At 39.0% G+C, this 17,999-nt stretch overlaps 3 protein-coding genes across 3 annotated transcripts in view; 1 reads left to right on the top strand and 2 right to left on the bottom strand.

The window, feature by feature from the left end:
- Positions 1–95: 95 nt before the first annotated feature.
- LOC134669090 (sorting nexin-14-like) lies at positions 96–7,230 on the bottom strand. The gene is made up of 7 exons (XM_063526621.1): positions 7,079–7,230; positions 6,846–7,002; positions 5,619–5,729; positions 4,084–4,215; positions 1,470–1,690; positions 834–987; positions 96–511 (listed from the first exon to the last, which is right to left on the bottom strand). The coding sequence occupies exons 1-7, from the start codon at positions 7,183–7,185 to the stop codon at positions 296–298; spliced, it is 1,098 nt and encodes a 365-aa protein (XP_063382691.1). The 5' UTR covers positions 7,186–7,230; the 3' UTR covers positions 96–295.
- Positions 7,231–7,620: 390 nt separating this feature from the next.
- Positions 7,621–17,999, top strand: part of LOC134669077 (TBC1 domain family member 12-like) — a 64,372-nt gene continuing 53,993 nt past the window's right edge. The window contains exon 1 of the mRNA XM_063526600.1: positions 7,621–8,446. Within this exon, the coding sequence (XP_063382670.1) occupies positions 8,019–8,446 (428 nt within the window). The 5' untranslated portion in view covers positions 7,621–8,018. The remainder of the gene's footprint in view (positions 8,447–17,999) is intronic.
- Positions 9,214–11,367, bottom strand: LOC134669076 (retinol dehydrogenase 11-like). Its single transcript, XM_063526599.1, has 2 exons — positions 10,453–11,367; positions 9,214–10,360 (listed from the first exon to the last, which is right to left on the bottom strand). The coding sequence occupies exons 1-2, from the start codon at positions 11,155–11,157 to the stop codon at positions 9,956–9,958; spliced, it is 1,110 nt and encodes a 369-aa protein (XP_063382669.1). The 5' UTR covers positions 11,158–11,367; the 3' UTR covers positions 9,214–9,955.

The raw sequence follows: 17,999 nt of genomic DNA, 5'->3' as shown, positions 1-17,999 counted from the left end.
CAGTTGGTTTGTAGACTTGACGTGTTGCATGAAGGCGTATAGATGGCGCGGCTCGCCCACCAGCAGTTCCAGGTCAACGTGCAGAAGTCGCGCTCGCTCTTCGTGTGTGGACCCTATGTCTTTGTAATAAAGTTTAATATGCCACAACACTCACTGATGTCCTTATAAAACTGTAGGAGCTGCAGTTGGTTTGTAGACTTGACGTGTTGCATGAAGGCGTATAGATGGCGCGGCTCGCCCACCAGCAGTTCCAGGTCAACGTGCAGAAGTCGCGCTCGCTCTTCGTGTGTGGACCCTATGTCTTTGTAATAAAGTTTAATATGCCACAACACTCACTGATGTCCTTATAAAACTGTAGGAGCTGCAGTTGGTTTGTAGACTTGACGTGTTGCATGAAGGCGTATAGATGGCGCGGCTCGCCCACCAGCAGTTCCAGGTCTACGTGGAGAAGACGCGCTCGCTCTTCGTGTGTGGAGCCTGATTGTCGGGCTAATGTTGAGAGGAACTCCACCTGGGGAATAAACGAATAATAAATAATATAGCATCATTAATCGCATTATAACAAGAGAGTCCACAAGGTGGACTGACGACCTGGTAAAGGTCGCGGGAGTCCGCTGGATGCGGGTGGTGTAAGTCCGGTCATTGTGGCACTCTATGGGGAAGGCCTATGTCCAGCAATGGACGTCCTCTGGCTGTTATGATGAAAAGCTTCAAATTTTCATTAGAGTCACAGTCACGTTCTTTCTCTAAATGGAGTTAGTCCTTATATCGTTGCAATAAGATTGATATTAGCTTGACTCACCGTCACACTAATCTATTTTAGTAAGACTCACCCTATAGTCGGGTGTGGTCTTTAGCTGTGCCATAGTCTCATCCCCCGTGGCCAGTATTATAAGTGCGTTAATTATGTAAGGGTCCGCCAGGAGGTCCGTTAGGGACAATAACACCCAGCCGGCGAATATTTCACGGACCAGGACGTGGAATACTCTGAAAAAAAAAACATTCAGTTCAAAAGTAAGACGCAGTCTATAGAGCGAATTAAAGAACGTTTCTTGCGCAAGAGAGAGACAACATTATTGGTTATAAGAACTTGTTGGCAGGGACGGAAATTTGTAGCGTTTTCGCTCCCGCTCACACCTTCGCGCCCGCTTCAATCTCCGCTTCCACCTCCGCGCCTGAGGGCCTACCGCGAACCACGTTCGACGTGTTGCCTTTCCGTCGCACTTGTAAATTCGTACGTAAGTGTGAATTCGTACGCAACACGTCGAACGTGGTTCGCGGTAGGCCCTCTGCTCCGTGCAGTGCGGGTAGCAATTAAGCTAATAGACAACGAAATATTCTATGCGTTTGATCTTCGTATTTAAATTTTGATCGCTGATATGGTTTCCTATTCCAATATTTTTCCATTCATCAAAGCTTGTGTTAAATTAATTTTAAAATCCATATAGAAATTTGTACAAAATACTCACGCACTATGTAACTCGTCATCATTAAGCAAATATGGCATAATGGCGTCCGTGACGCTCCTTAAATATTTAAGTTCGGCGGCGCGGCTGCTGGCGGCGCCGTGCACCGCCACCCGGCCCGCTGCCCCGCCCGCGTCCGCGTCCGCTCCCGCCTCCGCGTGCAGCGTGTAGTGACGCAGCGCGCAGGGGATTACACGCTCCATTAGGAAACGGGAGTAGTTCACCTGAAATCGTTCATTTAGTAAAGATCGATTCATCATATATATATATATATATCATCATTTCAGCCTATATACGTCCCCCCGCTGAGCACAGGCCTCCTCTCATGCGCGAGAGGGCTCGGGCTATAGTCCCCGCGCTAGCCCGATGCGGATTGGGGACTTCACGTGCGCCTTTGAATTTCTTCGCAGATGTATGCAGGTTTCCTCACGATGTTTTTCCTTCACCGAAAAGCTAGTGGTAAATATCAAATGATATTTCGTACATGTTCCGAAAAACTCATTGGTACGAGCCAGGATTTGAACCCGCGATCTCCGGATTGAAAGTCAGACGTCATATCCACTCGGCCACCACTGCTTAACAATCGCTGCTTAAAGATAGATTGTTGTGTACAAATAAGATATTCACACTATCATCGTGCCGCCCAATGTACATTAAGATGTACACTCCGTTTTGATGAAATGTCAACCTTCATAAAAACAAATAAAGTATCTTTTCAATTGTCTCGCAAAATTTTCGAATAAACGAATTTCAACCCAATTGCATATAAAACTAGATTCAAAGTTCCTTAGCTATATAATTTTGTATGGTGGGCGGCACAAGGCTAAAGTTGCATTGCAACCTCAACTCATCAGTAAACAGTTGGTAAAACGGTACGGTAAAAGCATGCGACTTTCAATCCACAGATGGTGGGTTCAAACCCCAGCTACTACCAACTTATGTACGAAATATCATTTGATATTTACCAGCAGTGGCGTAACTAGGGGGGGGTTGGAGGGGGCACGTGCCCCGGGCGCCGTCCAAGGGGGGGCGCCAAAATGGGCAAAAGACTACCTCCCCGCCTTGCCAAACGGCAGCAGGGATACTTTCGTCAATCGTATTTACCACCACTGTGATGTGTGAAATGCGGATGGTAATCTGGCCCACAACTCAAAAGAGAAAGCCGATCTTTTAGGTACTCTTTTTTCCTCGAACTCGACCTTGAAAGACGACGGTAGCGCCAGTGGGAATACTCTATGCCAGAAACTATCAAGCAGAGGTATATTCGGCGGGAGTTGCTATGCTTTCATTTTATAAGGCGAGCGGGCCGAGTGCTTCAGAGTTGTGTTCCGTGTTAGCGCGTCTTTTGCGTCAGGGGTCTCCTGTCGGGAAGTTACCATCTTATGGATTGCCCAAGAGACTACCTATGCAAATGGATCGCTAGCCCTTTGTCCGGCAGGCGCATATGAGCCGTAGTAGATGGAACCTGCTCCAATAGCTGCTGCTGCATATCTGTCGGACGACAGTAGGTACTGGGGATTCCTATACAGGGTGGCTAAAAATAACTACATTTCCGTTGCTAGGAAGGTTTTGCTATTATACTGAGCAACTTTTTCGACGGGACCAACCCCGAAAAAGCGAAAAAAAAGTTTACCTTATAAAGAAAATGGACCAGCCAAAATGTATGAAACAGCCAAATTTTTTTTTCGTGACTTAGTGGTTGGGCCCATAGTAAAAGTTGCTCATTATAATCCCAAACCCTCCCTGGCAACGGGAATGCAGTTATTTTTTAGCTACCCTCTATACAGGTTGTTCTCTACCGCTCGTAGGTAAAGTACAATGAGCTGTTGTCTGAAAAATGTTTGACATGCTGCCTAACTAGGCAACTGCCAACGGTTACAGCTTGCCATCACTGCACCGCTCGCCGCAGGCAGTGTTTATCCTCACACCCTAGAATCTAAATGGTCGCGCTCTGTGCGGTTTAAGAGAAATTACCTTCACAGCGGGCGGCAGGAAATTCGTCGAGAAAAGGGAGCTCATTCCATAAAGTATCCATAAGTTAAATAAGTTCCCTTTTCTCGACAGACTACAGGCTATGGTGACCTCCAAAAAAGAAGTGTATAAGTTTTAAAATGGTCGGCAACGCGCATGTAAATAATATAACACCCCTAGAGTGTAGACGTCCATATGATGCGGTGACCGCTTACCATCAGGTGGGTCGTAAGCTTGTTAGCCACCGATGTAATAAAAACACATATAATTATTATGTATTTGTCTAAGTTAAAAGTAAACTTTAATAAGTAACAAAGTGACCCTTTCGTTAGTTCATTTCGTTTGGGAGGGGGGGCGCAAATTTGGTGCCTGCCCCGGGCGCCATATCCTCTAGCTACGCCACTGTTTACCAGTTACTTTTCGACGAAGGAAAACATCGTGCTAAACCCGGCTAATCCCAATAAGACCTAGTTTCCCCTCTGTCAATTCATGGGATTAGTTGTCAAGCAGACCCCAGGCTCCCGTGAGCCATGGCAGTATGCCAGGATAACGCGAGAAAGAGGAAGAAGAAGAAACAGTCACCAATAACAGTGGCCATTGCCATGCTATTTTAAACTGTCTATTTCTGATATAAGGTTCAGTTTACCTTGAGCGCCCTCCGCAGAAGTCTGGCAGACGCTCGTCTGAGTTGCAACCTCAACTCGTCAGTAAAAAGCCATCTCTCTGATAATCTCGTGTACCACGCGTTGATAAACTGCTCCAGTATCGCGTTGTAAAACTGAAAACAAACAAAATATGAATCTGGTCTATATGAATCAAATCTAAACCAACAACTGGATCTTAAAATACTGTAGACAAGGACCACATGACTGGTTTTTATTTATTTATGGTGTTTATGTTGTTTTAATTTTAATAGACTGTTATAGTGTCCCACTGCTAGGCAAAGGCCTCTCCTTGATTTCCACGACTCCCGTTGTTGAGCTTTTTCCGGCCAGTTATTAATGAAGGCCATTGTTATTTAAAAAATGAATAAATTATAAAATTGCCCTTGACAATAACCTATCGTCAGTTATAACTAATGACGCTAACACTAGTTGATTACGAAATTGTTCAAAGTACACTTTGGCTGTTTGAAATAAAAGAAACATTGTTTTCCAGCTAATACTAATTTGTAAAACCGACCAAGTGCGAGTCGGATTCGTGCACGAAGGGTTCCGTACCATTACGCAAAAAAAAGCAAAAAATATCATGTTTGTTGTATGGGAGCCTCACTTAAATATTTATTTTATTCTGTTTTTAGTTGTTGTTATAGTTATATAAAAATAGTTTATTCAAGTAGGCATATAACAATGCGCTTATGAACGTCAAATAAAGCTACACCGACAGAAATACAGCATCTGTGAAAATTTCAACTGTGACAGACAGACAGAAAGCAAAGTCTCAGTATTTTTACCCTTTGGGTACGGAACCCTAGAATGACAACTTAGATACTGGGCACTGGCATATTACTATATCCGGGGGTTTTGGATGTGGGAATGGTTTGGTGTGTTTATTGTCAAATAGTTACTAGTGCTTAAACATGTTAGAGTTTCTGATTTTACAGTTTTTACCAATTTGAACACTATCAACATTCACACACATAATACCCTGGTGTATACATAATATAAATAAATATCAGGGGACATCTTAGACGGATCAACCTAGCCCAAACTAAGAAAAGGTCATTTATATTATTATAACTTATGTTTCTTTAATGCTAGTTAGGGAATGCAAATCAGTTATTTTTTGTATGGAAATAACTGCGGTTTCGGTTAATAACTGATTATTTCCATACAAAAAATAACCGAAAATAACCGATTTGCATTCCCTAATGCTAGTTTAAGTTGTTATCTGTATCTGTGATCTTCTATCTATAGCAAATGGCAATTTACACTATATCTTTATCTTAATGAGAATTATCAACAAAGATGATAGTAATATTTGTAAAGTAAATTTTCCATGCTTAATACAGAATACAAATATATGTATGTTTCATTTGAGAGTACAATAAAATACATTGCACAGGTATTAAATATATCTAGATATCTATATATCTAGATATATTTAATACTATACTTGATAAACTAAAATAATAAATATAGGATGAAGTATTTAAAAGTTAATGAAAATAAAAGGGCTCACCTGTTCAATGGCTTCGTCCAACTGTTTGTGTATTTGGAGCCCCACCCAGGGCTCCGAGGACGCGGCAGAGTCATGTCGGGGACAGCTGTCGGAGCCACATGTAGCACAACCCTGCTTGAACATTACTGAATCAATTATAATCTACATGAAGACTATTTTATTATTATACACCGTGTTTTTATTGAATTCCGTTAACTTCGGGCTATGGTTAAGTACGTTTAAGACAAATAAATGCCATTGTTAATTTAAAAAAAAAAAAAATTTTTTTTTCCTTTTTTTACAAAAAAAAAAAGGTATCAAAAGTAATTAAATGTAGCATATAGCGTTGTTGTAACACGGACATTACATTTAACTCAACCAAACAATTGAAATCTGTGACATATCAATGTCATTTCGAACATCGATCGACCGAGATTGTACTTAAGTTTAGTAGCAAATGTATGAACTCATTCTAAACACTAATCAATATGTAAACCGGGCCTAAGGCAAGTGTACACGCTTGTAGAGGCCTTATAAGAAAAAAATAAATTATTGATTATCTCCGAAATGGAGTTAATTAGAATATTGGTGTCTTTGAGAAAGTTACTTGATTTAAGCTCAGGAATTCACCCTTGCAATTAACGGAAATCAAAAAAAAACACGGTGTATAGATTTTATGGAAGCTCTGGATAGTTACATAAAATAGTGCTCTAAAGTGTGGACAAAATATCTATAGGCGAATAATTTAAGGTATGTAAGGCAGTTTGATATAACATGTTTTTGTTAATTAGTTAGGTTAATTATAATAGGTACTTAAAAACTTACTGGAAAACAAAACAATACACAAATACACGCGATCTGGGGCAAATTGTTTATCTATAGATTTTTAAGTTTTATTATGTTTGTTTATTTCTTTCTTTGTTTTTATCAATAATACACAAGTTAATTTTCAAAGTGTTTACATATAATTTTGCTGCATTAGAGTCTTACTAAAGCTTTTACTGCATGTAATCTGAACTACTTTCATAACAAGTCCGGTCCAACCTACCTCAATGAATCTTGAGTGAAATCAAGTTGACACTTAGAAATCAACAAGTATAGTAAACAAATTTCATACACAACAAATCATGATTCTTTACACAATCCTGCACGATTATAAAGGATAATGAGTACGTAATAAAGAGGCGTCGACGCAAACGACCTTATAATAGCAGCGTAAACAATATAAATAGTGTCAGTTTAACTTACCGTTTCGCCGCTTTTCTCGGCCTCATCCTCAACATTGCTCACCAATGAATGGCACTTTATTTTATTCACTAAACTGTCCAGAACGTTAGAATTCAGCCCATAATAACAAGCCACACATCCCAGCACATAGCTGACTGCTATCGTCGCGAAGTGAAATCTGCAAATTTTGCAACGCCGTTAACAATTTCCGAAGCAGTGATAGAACTCACCGGTTAGTATTTATAATATTGTACCTGTAAACATATGACACGGCTAGCGAAGCAACAAGGATTCCCACATAAATAACATAATTTTGATTTTCAAATTTTTCCGTAAACTTCGTTTGACATCTTTCAGTCATGGCTAAGCGAACAATGGTGACATATTGATGACGTTTGTTTTTTTTTATGTGGCAAGTGAAGTGAGCTTAAAGACCGTTTAAAAATTAGTACATGCAGTAACGAAACGCATCTAACTGAATGAAGATAGTTACAAGCTGTCATTTTTATCATTTTTATTGTATGCTACCAAATCGAAGAAGCATTATACTCAAACTTTAAGCATACGGAAATGACTCTTTCAAATTTTATAGCATAACCTTAACCCAGCTAACTTCACAGTAATACTGACACTTGAAATTAGCGTCCGAATTGAGCGTTGAAGTTCTGCTAAAATGTTTTCTCACTTGCACTAAGCTTTGATGACCATAAGAGGAATGAAAAGGAGCATATTGTTTTGGTATTGGTACAACTCGGACTATGGACCGAGCTAGCTTGCCAAGACGAAGTGAGCAAATGTCAATTTATTTACAGTAGAAAGTAAAAGGCGATGGGTGTGTGCTTTGTGTTTAGTATGTTTAGTTAAGGCAAAATAAAAAATATTTCGTAGTGTAAATAATATCCATACCTATTATGGAACATTAGCTAATGTGTAGAAGTATTCATTAATAAATTGTAAATATTTTTACAAAATATTGTTTCCATAAACGAAGGTTGTTATGTATTGTATCTTTATGCAAAACTAATTACACTATGATAAAACATTAAGTGCTATAAGTGATCCGTTAGAGCCGTAATGAAAACATTAAATCTCTGAACGCCTGACGAAAATATCAACAATGGCTATTCTGGGAAACCCCATAGCGCGTAAACATGATCAGAGTCTGTGAGCGCGTTCGAGATTCAAACATTCGCGATGGCTTCGCCATGCCAGAAGGGCGGGATGCGGCTGAGCGAGGCTCTCGACAACATGCAGCTAGCTTACAACCCCATCACTAAGCAGCTGCATTTCGTGAGCCCTAAAGTGGAGAAACCTTCGGAAGACACTTCAGACGACCTTGACAAGTTGTCTAAGAAGAGTAGTTTCAGTGATGAAGGTAACTTCTCGATATCAACATGTGAGAAAAGTGACACCAGTGATTCTCCAAAAAGTACTTTGAACTGGGGAGGGAGTGTGAGTGGTCATAAGAGAGGCAAAGATGGAGGGTCATTTTCGAGCACAGTGTCAAGTCTTTCTGAGTGTTCTTTGGGATCTAGTGCTTCTAAGGAGGATATTGGTGAAGTGACATCAGACCAGGAGCAGGCGAAGCTGAAGAAGAAAGGATTGTCTGGATTTTTCAGCCGGTAAGTTGTAGCTTATGCTTGCTTTGTTTATTTAGATGTGTTTATTACATCCTGATTTTGTGATAGGATTTGCTGAAATTGGTTAGTGTCTTGGCTGTCAAATTATTTAAAAAATAAATAACATTAACAGATATAGAACTCATATTAGGGAGAGAATTCATAGAGGCCATTTTACTTCAATGTATTTTCTTTAGAATAAAAAACAAGACCGAAGTGATCCCATAAGTGTTCCGTAAACAAAGTTTTGTACGGAACACTAATAATATTGTAGACTTTTTAGAATACAGTGTAATACATGGTAAATAAAATAAAATATATATAAATGAAGCATATAATTTTATTGTTATTAAAAATGTTATGCAGCCTTATTGTAATAATGTAGGTACATAAATCTCTTCTGATAGTAATTTCCAAGACAGATATTGTTATCTGTGTGATAAAATATAAGACTTGCTACTTATTGAGTGTTTAAGATAATAATGATTACCATATCATGTAAATATCTCGGCATTTGAATAGGTATTACAATAAATGAATTTGTACCTATTTGGTTTAAATTGCTGTAAATATGTAAAATAGTAAAAATATTTTTTTGTTGTTATATTTACTATACTGTGGCATTTTAGCATTTTTGAAAAGACTACACAATCTTGAGATATTGTTTTATTTAAAAACGTTTTAAACAATACATATACCTACAAGACTAAAATATCTTCTTTTGAAATTCATGATTGCTTAAGCTAATAGGAATGGGACAAAAACAACAATTCTAAATAAATAACTTTATTACCTTTAAGTACTTAATAATTAAATATACATTATAAAAAATAACAACCTTGTGAATTGCAAAGTGGAATGTATAGTTATTATACAAAAAACCTTATACATACATACCAGTCTTCCAAATCTAAAAAAACTTAATTAATGACTTTTATGCTGTACCGAGCTGAACAAGAAATGAACAGAAGGGTCACAAATGCATGGAACAGGTTCTGGTCCCTAAAAACCATCATGAAAAATAAAGATTACCGCATCTCAATAAAAAGAAAAGTTTTCAATATGTGTATATTGCCTATACTAACATACGGATGCCAAACCTGGGCCGCAACAGAAAAAATGACACAAAAACTAATAACATGCCAGAGGGGAATGGAGAGAAGCATGTTAGGGTACACAAAAAGAGACAGAAAACGGGCGACGGAAATAAGAGAGATCACAAAATTAGAAGATGTTACTCTAAAATCAAAAACTCTAAAATGGAAGTGGGCGGGCCACATGCTCAGGGAAAAGCAGAAGTGGTCAAACAGACCCCACGAGACAACACAAAAAGGAAAAGAGGCAGACAATACAAAAGATGGTCAGATGATCTAAGGAAAACTGCGGGTCCACTATGGACACGACTAGATAGAGACAGAGAGGCATGGAAGGCATTGGAGGAGGCCTTTGTGTCAAAAGGACACGTCGAGCCGACGGTTGCTGCAAACACATGAACAAATAACGAAAACTGTACTAAATATTATTATTAACTGTATGCTCGAAATTAAAGGCTTTGAAATTGAAATTGAATGCTGTACCGAAACTATCTTTATCTATTTTGACTAGGTCACAAGACATTTCAAACAGTTTTTTCTGATGATCCACATTATTAGAGAACTTGTTACTAATGCCTTCAATGCAATTGCTGATGTATAAACCCCCTTTCTTCTCCAAGTCTTTGTTGAAACATGCATGTAGAATAGACACCGCTCCTTTTTCCGGGCTTTTGAAGAATAATTTCATGGCCCACGGAAATGCTGTTCTAAACAATGTGCCATTGAACAAATCTGTGTCCACTATCCCAGGGTGTACGGAGTAGCATCTTACTCTATCGCCATTTTCTTCTAAAATCTTGTTAATATATCTTGCTGACATCAACTGCAACAAGAATAAAACACATTATTAAAAACCAAACTAACAAAACTAGCTTATGTTAATATGCAATTAGGCTAATAAGATATGTAAATTACCTGTGCCAGTTTTGACTGTGAGTAGGCAGCTGATGTGTCATAATACTGTTCCGAATTTATGTCCTCAAAGTATATCTTTCCCGGATAATGGGCGCAGGATGACACATTTACTACTCTTGAGCATTCCCCAACATTCCCGCCCTTTTTCAGGGCTGGCAACAATAGATGTGTCAAATAGAAATGGCCAAGATGATTGACAGCTAACTGGGACTCCAAGCCGTCTTCCGTCAGTTTATAATCTCCAAACATTATCCCAGCATTATTTACCAAAATATGGATCTCGGGGAACTTCGTCAACACTGCATCAGCAAAATCTTTCACTGATTTCAGAGATAGTAAATCCAATTGGAACGCGTGCAAATTTTCTCCATTTTCCAATTGTTCCGCCAGTTTTTTCGCTAATTCAGGTTTTCTAATTCCCATAATCACGATCATGTTCGCTTTCAATAATCCTCGGACGACTTCAGTGCCTATGCCGCGCGCTCCGCCTGTTATCACTGCGATTCTCTTGTTTGCGTCTGGCAACACTATTTTGTTCCTTGTCATATTCACCCAGTCGTCGATAAGGCCGCCGACACCCGCGCCCTGCATGTCCAAATTGTAGCGGAGCTCCCATAAAATGTGCTTTATCGGTTTGTGTCGGTTCATGTACCAATAAATGCAGGCACTTGTAGCGATGACCGCGGATATGATCGCGAGCGACATTTTGAGGTTATTTCGTCCGTTCGTCGCGACGCGGGGTTCACACTGGCGATGCTTGCTTTCACCGACGCTTTCTCCCTAGCGTGTTTGTGTTCTTATTGTACCGTTACACGTTTCGAGTTGGATTTTACTTGTATAGTTGCAATTTATTCGCAAGGTTTCGTAGAGATGTGTTTATCGCTCTACTGGCAAGACCGAACTGACGTAATGGGTGTAGAAAATAAATGACGCTTATAAATTTTAAATGTTGACATTTACAATTTTAATAAAATATCGCATAACAATAAACCTGTCTCTTTATGCATTTATCCTTTTTTTAAAAGATCATGGGGTCAAGTTAATATACTTAATTATTTAATTTTATACGAAAATAGTACCTATAAGAAATATTTCAGGAAATAACAACTAGGTAATTTAACTACGTCGTGACACTCGCGTTGTACTCTGTACTCGTACTATCTGACCGCCAGATGATAAGTCCGGCCTCTAATAGGACGAATACACTATTATGTAAGTAACTACTATAATAGGTATTGTGTGTTCAGTCGAAACTCTAATATTTACTCTAATGTGTTCGCACTTATTCTGTTTCTTGTTCCAGGAAAATTGCGCAGACTCATTTGAAATCTAATAAATTAAAAAGGTCCTACTTTAATTAGCTTTAGTCTAGCTACTATATCTAATCGATTTGATAATGAGCCGTTACGTTACCGGGATTTTTACCATGACGGGTTAGTTAATGAATTTCCAGTTCTAATCTAAATACTTTGCTATAACATAATAAAAAAACAGCATGTTTTCATAACAATATTTAATGTAGTAAACTTCGAAAATAATTTTTTCAATACCGGATATTTGAATATTGGACAATTACTAAAACTTACTTATGACGCCGAATACGTTTTGACCAAGCTATGCATTGCTTAGATAAATATAAAAAATAGTTTATTCAAGTAGGCATATTACAATGCGCTTATGAACGTCAAATAAACCTAAACCGGCTTCAACTGTACACCTCTGCCCCGAGAAGATTTAAATCCCCCCTCAATTGGAGGAGGATATCCCAATATGGGACCGGCAATAAACTCGGCGGGACACATCTTTTCAAAACATTATTAGATTATTACATCTTATAATTAACATGCATTACGAGTAATTAAGAAAAATACTTAGTCGATGGCAGGTCGAGTAAAAAGTCAACCTTCCGTAATGACTTGGGCAACAGTAATGTTCCCAATAATTTACTCATTGAGAAATTTGAGAATATTTCCGGGAAGGGTAAATTTCCCCACATCACTAATTTAGTAGGTAGGTACTCTAATGGAGTTCGCGGGTCAAACCGGATTGCTATGGTTTGTTGCGGTTACTGGTTTAGGGGTAACGGTTATACCTGACTGAGAGTCGATGCCCTTTCCAAAACTAGTATATAAGTACATAGTACCTACTCCTTAAGGTTGAGCTAGTATTTTGCATCTTTACCTCAGTTTTTATATTGTTCTTAACAGCTATAAAACGGAAATGCAATTGAGCGTGACCGAGCTTCGCCTGGCTGAACAATGAATGCACTTTGGTGACGTCACCTTGATGCAATCTTCGAACGGTCGAACTTTCAGACCAACATGGCATCATCAAAGGAAAGTCACCTATGACGGCTATGACCGTAAAGTTAAATGAAATCCAATACTCAATTTGCAACTACAAAGAAATGTATCTACTTTTACAAGCTGAGAAGAGTTTATTATTACTATAAGCCAATACGGTGTCCCACTGCTGGGCAAAGGCCTCCCCCCTCGATTTCCATTCGTATAGGTTTTGAGTAATCTCCGGCCAGTCGTTGAGATATGCGTCCAGGTCTTCCCGCCATCTCTGTCTGGGGCTACCAGATCCTCGCCCGTCTTGCAGCACCCATATCGTGGCTATTTTGGCCCACATCTTTGAGAGAGTAATAAGAAGTAAATAAATCTTCAAGCGCTTCGCAAAATAGGACATCTAACGCTACGTCTTACGTAGGCGAACAACGCGCGAACGCGGCGCGGCGCGGCGCGGCGAAAGCGGCCGCCGCCGCGCCGCGCCGCGCCGCGCCGCCTGACATTCGCGTGCAAATCGCGCCGCACCGCGTTCGCAACGAGATCGCTTACGTAGGACACTTCTATGGGCATCAAAGGATTGATTTCGCCGCGCCGCGCCGCGCCGCGTTCGCGCGTTGTTCGCCTACGTAAGACGTAGCGTAATACCGATGGGAAAACGCGTAAAATGATTTACGTAAGATACCATTAAAGGATATCTAAATATAAACTAAATTTAAATATACCTCCTAAGTTCAATAATGAATAAATACATTAAGTAACGATAAAAATAATCGAAAACAGGATGAAGACCATGATAGTATTTATATGCAATGCATTGACACACGTATTATTTAATCTGATTATTATAAGAGCTTAATGGATTTTCCGATGACATTTGAAGTGATACTGATAAGACATTATTCAACTAATTTAAATAACAATAATTGCCATGGCAATGATACGTGATAAAAACTAAATAAAAAGTATTCTGTTTTTGGACATTAATGGAGACTCAAATGGAGCTCAAAGGCTCAAACCGTCAATGCTAAATTAGCTTTGAAGTCTAGACAGACCCTTTATAAATCGAGCCTTAAACTAAAAATACTAACAAAAAATTAAGACAAGTTGTCAGATGGGCTCAGTGACCTTATCTCCACCTGCACAAAATTATAAAATATAAGTAGGCAGCCGAGTTTAATTTAATCATTCAGGTCAGCTAATGTTGTATTAAAATAAAAGCCATAATTTTCTGTCTTTAAAGTTTTTATTTGCTTTAACATAAGCCATAATTCAATGTCGTCCAAAATAAGTAACCTTCGTTTAACTTTAAGTACCCTTTTATATCATTTAAACTCCGTTTTTATTACTTTTTTATACCCCGTGCAGATTGGTTCGACGAATAATTTTGCGAAACAATATTTTTTTACGGCAGATTTTTACTTTTTTACTGAATCTCATGATCTTCAAGATAACCAAATTATCGACAGCCACGCAAATTAAATGCCTTACCGCAGGATATGTTTGTAGAAAATCTAACCAGAAACAAAATATTATCGAGCGCTCCGAGCATAATTCCACGTAACTTTTATGTAAGTACAATGGCCTATCCCGCCGCTTGACCGGGGGAACCTGTTTCGACCGGCCGGTCCCTTTCACCAACCCTGACCTTGTATCGTGAAGTGATCGTGAACCTTTACATTGCTGCATCCTACCTAGACTCGCGGCAGTTTGTCCCTAAGTTCTAAGAAAAAGTCTCGCGTCACTGCAATGTCTATAAATATAAATACGAGCACCCCTTCGAGCCTCGGGGACCTCGGGGTTGACTCCCGTTATATTTTTTCAATACAATAACACTCTTCAATGGCATGCGCCACGCTAAGATCACCCAAGAGTCACGCCGTACTCGAAATTACTCTTTCATTTTAAAATTAAAAAACTAGAAACTTGAATTGTATATGCTGAAATGTTCATGCCAAGATTCAAGTTACATGTAACTTTGTGTTGTGTCCGCAGCAGGTTTTTTGACGGTGGGTATTTGTAACTTAAAAGACGATGGATTCAGTATGAAGTGCAATATAATGTTAACAGTCGTTTCCAGCGGTTAATTAGCATCTTATCAAACAAAGAAATGTCCTTTAGCATTGTTCATGGACGTACATAACTTACATTCTTGTATCAAAGCAGGTGTCGATAAAACACCTGATGTGATGTCTTTGTGTACGTATAGCTCACGTCCTACGGTCTCCAAGCCACCTGACGTTTCTAAAGCATCTGCCTGATCTTTTCTGCTAAATCCATTAACGCATGCATCTCGTTGGAAAGAGACATGGGTAGATAATAGAAACCTACTAAACTTCCAAACAGCATCTTTTATAAAGCCATTTTTTAGCAGGATATATCGGAATGTCATCACTCATCTTGCTCAAATTTAGAGTTATAGCAGTTTGTTTCGACTAACCTGTCCTAATTTTGGGTGAGTTACCTTAAGTTTTTCTTCTATATTAACAGTGTTAAAAGTCTTGAGTATGTGAAAATGTGAAAAACCCGCATTGCTGACGTAGGCGAGAAAACCGCTACGCTAGGCTCAAATGGGACTGGGCCGGTCACGTCTACCGCATGCATCCGGAGAGGTGGGCTAGCTTAGCCACCAAGTGGATGCCGGTAGAGGGACGTGGCCGCGGCAGGCCCAAACGGAGATGGCGAGATGACCTGGACAGCTTCCTGAACAACTGGCCGGAGGAAGCACCAAATCGGGAGTCGTGGAAATTAAGGGGAGAGGCCTTTGCCCAGCAGTGGGACACTGAAATAGGCTAGGAAAAAAAAAAGTGAAAATGTCAAGTACTTATAAAATAAGAATAGCATAAAAGGTATGATGATTTAATTGTCCAAGAAATTACATTCGAGTCGAGGGTCAAAGGAATCATTTCCGTGTCTCGCCCGCGTCTGACACACGGCGATGTCGCATAAGTAGGCATTCATAAAAATATGCATTAGCGGCTTGCGGTTCATCCTTTCACGCCTTTATGCAACGATTGCGTAACCATATTTTATAACCCTTTAACCTACATAATCTTAGTGTCTTATGAATACTGCGGTCAAACAAATCGAATCAAAAACTCAATTCTGCGTATGCGCTTTTGGACATCTCTGCACATGAAACTAATTATTAAACTGTGGTAATAAAACGTCATTCTCCAGATTTGCGCCTGACGCGCCTGAGTCTAACTAAACATACTAGAGTAAGAGTATTAGCCATACACAGATCGGAGAATGATTCACCTACTTGAGTTCATTCGTCTAAAATTACCATCACTGTTTCTATAACTTTTGCTCTGACTAATAACGTTGCATATGACTAAACCAGTCCATGACTTATGGTACTTCCTTTGTACCATCATCAACACTGTCCGTTGACGTTTTGTATTCCTTATTGCCTAGACATAAAGTCTACTGATGGTCAATTACGAGTGTTGCTGTTATTGTGTCGGAATTCAGCCATTTATGTGTTTTGCAGCTGCCGGCAATACGGGTTACGTCACTAGAATGGTATTGTACTCGGGTTTAGCTGAAATGCAGTATTAATGGCAATACGACTATTGTTTTCGTGAACAATGCGTAGTTTTGAGGTTTTGTCGATATCGGTAAGCATAGAATTCAGTGGCAGATCAATGAATTGTGCCTAGCTAGAGTAATGAACGAATAAGACCTCGGAACATATAGCTCGCACAGTAGAAAAACTAATAAGACCGAGAAAGCTAACCGAATCCTCAGACCTCGTACGTGTCTTCGAAATGTGAAAGCTGTTGAGGGCACTACGGGTACAGTAGAACCTGCAAAATATACCTTTTCTCCAAAATTATTCTTTGATTTTATAAATGAACAAATAATCCCGAGCCCGTTGGAACCAGACTTGGGCCTAGTGGCAGACAAGAGAACCTATTAATACAAAATATCTTGACTTGACAGGCCTATACTGTATTTTCAAGGCATTAGCGTCGGCTCATGTACAATGTTCAATAATTAAAAAACACTGAGATCTCTTCTCACCTACCAAATTTAATACTTCCGTATTTGTTTTCCCGTCTTTCCAGCTTATTTCTTCCATTCTTCTCCATGTCCACATTTCAAAAGCGCTCAATCTGTCTCTATCACGCTGGGTTAATGTCCACGTCTCGCTTCCATATAACGCTATACTACAGACGTAGGTCTTGATAAATCTGTTACTGATGTTTCGGGATATCTTTGCTTTAAGCAGGTGTTTCTTGGTGTTGAAAGCTTTTTTAGCCATGGCTATGCGTGTGATGATATCCGAAGTGCATCTGGAGTCGCATGTTATAATGCTTCCTAAGTATTTAAAACTTCTTACTTGCTCAATTACTGTATTTCTGATTTTAATAGGGTCTGTTTTGTTATTGTGCTTAGATGTTATTAATGTTTTTGTTTTATTGATGTTGATCTTAAGTCCAAATTCTGTAAATATGTGGTCCATTTCCGTTACAAGCTGTTCTAGTTCTATAGAATTTTCTGCTATTGCTGCTATGTCATCTGCAAACCTAACGAAATAAAACTTTTCTCCGTTAATTTAGACACCCCCTTTCCTATTTCGACAATTTTTCTTATGGCGGTTTCGATGAATATATGCACATGCAGGGGATTGTAAAAGTTATTTTTGAAGTTTTAGTAAGTAACATACTTAATGAAAACAATCCGTTCACCAAACGATTAAAGACCGGAAACTCCATAGTTCTCAACATTTTTTGTAACTAAGGTTTTACTAAGCTGGCTGCACACAATAAGGTAATTAGACGAATCCATTACGTCTTGATAATGCTAATTACTCACCAAGGAAATGATGACTAACCTAAGACTCATTAATCTTGAGCCAGCAAAACGTTTGGTCACATTTTGCATACACTGACTGACTCACAACTCACAACCAAGCGACACAATGTGCTATACTGGTTACTCCAGTTTGTACTTCAGCAGTACTTAATCATATTTACGTTTTATAACTGCGTGGACAATGCATGATAACTTATGAGCATTAAATACCCAATTATTACGCTGACTCATGCGAATGTTGTCAAAACAATAAAAATGGCCAACTGTGTTCTGGTTATTCATTTCAATAAATACCTAGACTAAATGTTAGTTGATAATCTTGCCGCATACCATAATTGATAATATATTTACTAAACTACATGATATTTCAAAAGGTTCATACTTCGGAATCTGGCATAATTTTGAGGAAGACGCATGATGAATAAAAATTTGGAG

Source organism: Cydia fagiglandana, chromosome 11 (assembly GCF_963556715.1).
Source record: "Cydia fagiglandana chromosome 11, ilCydFagi1.1, whole genome shotgun sequence".
NCBI lineage: Eukaryota > Metazoa > Arthropoda > Insecta > Lepidoptera > Tortricidae > Cydia > Cydia fagiglandana.
This window is presented reverse-complemented; position numbering and strand designations above follow the sequence as displayed.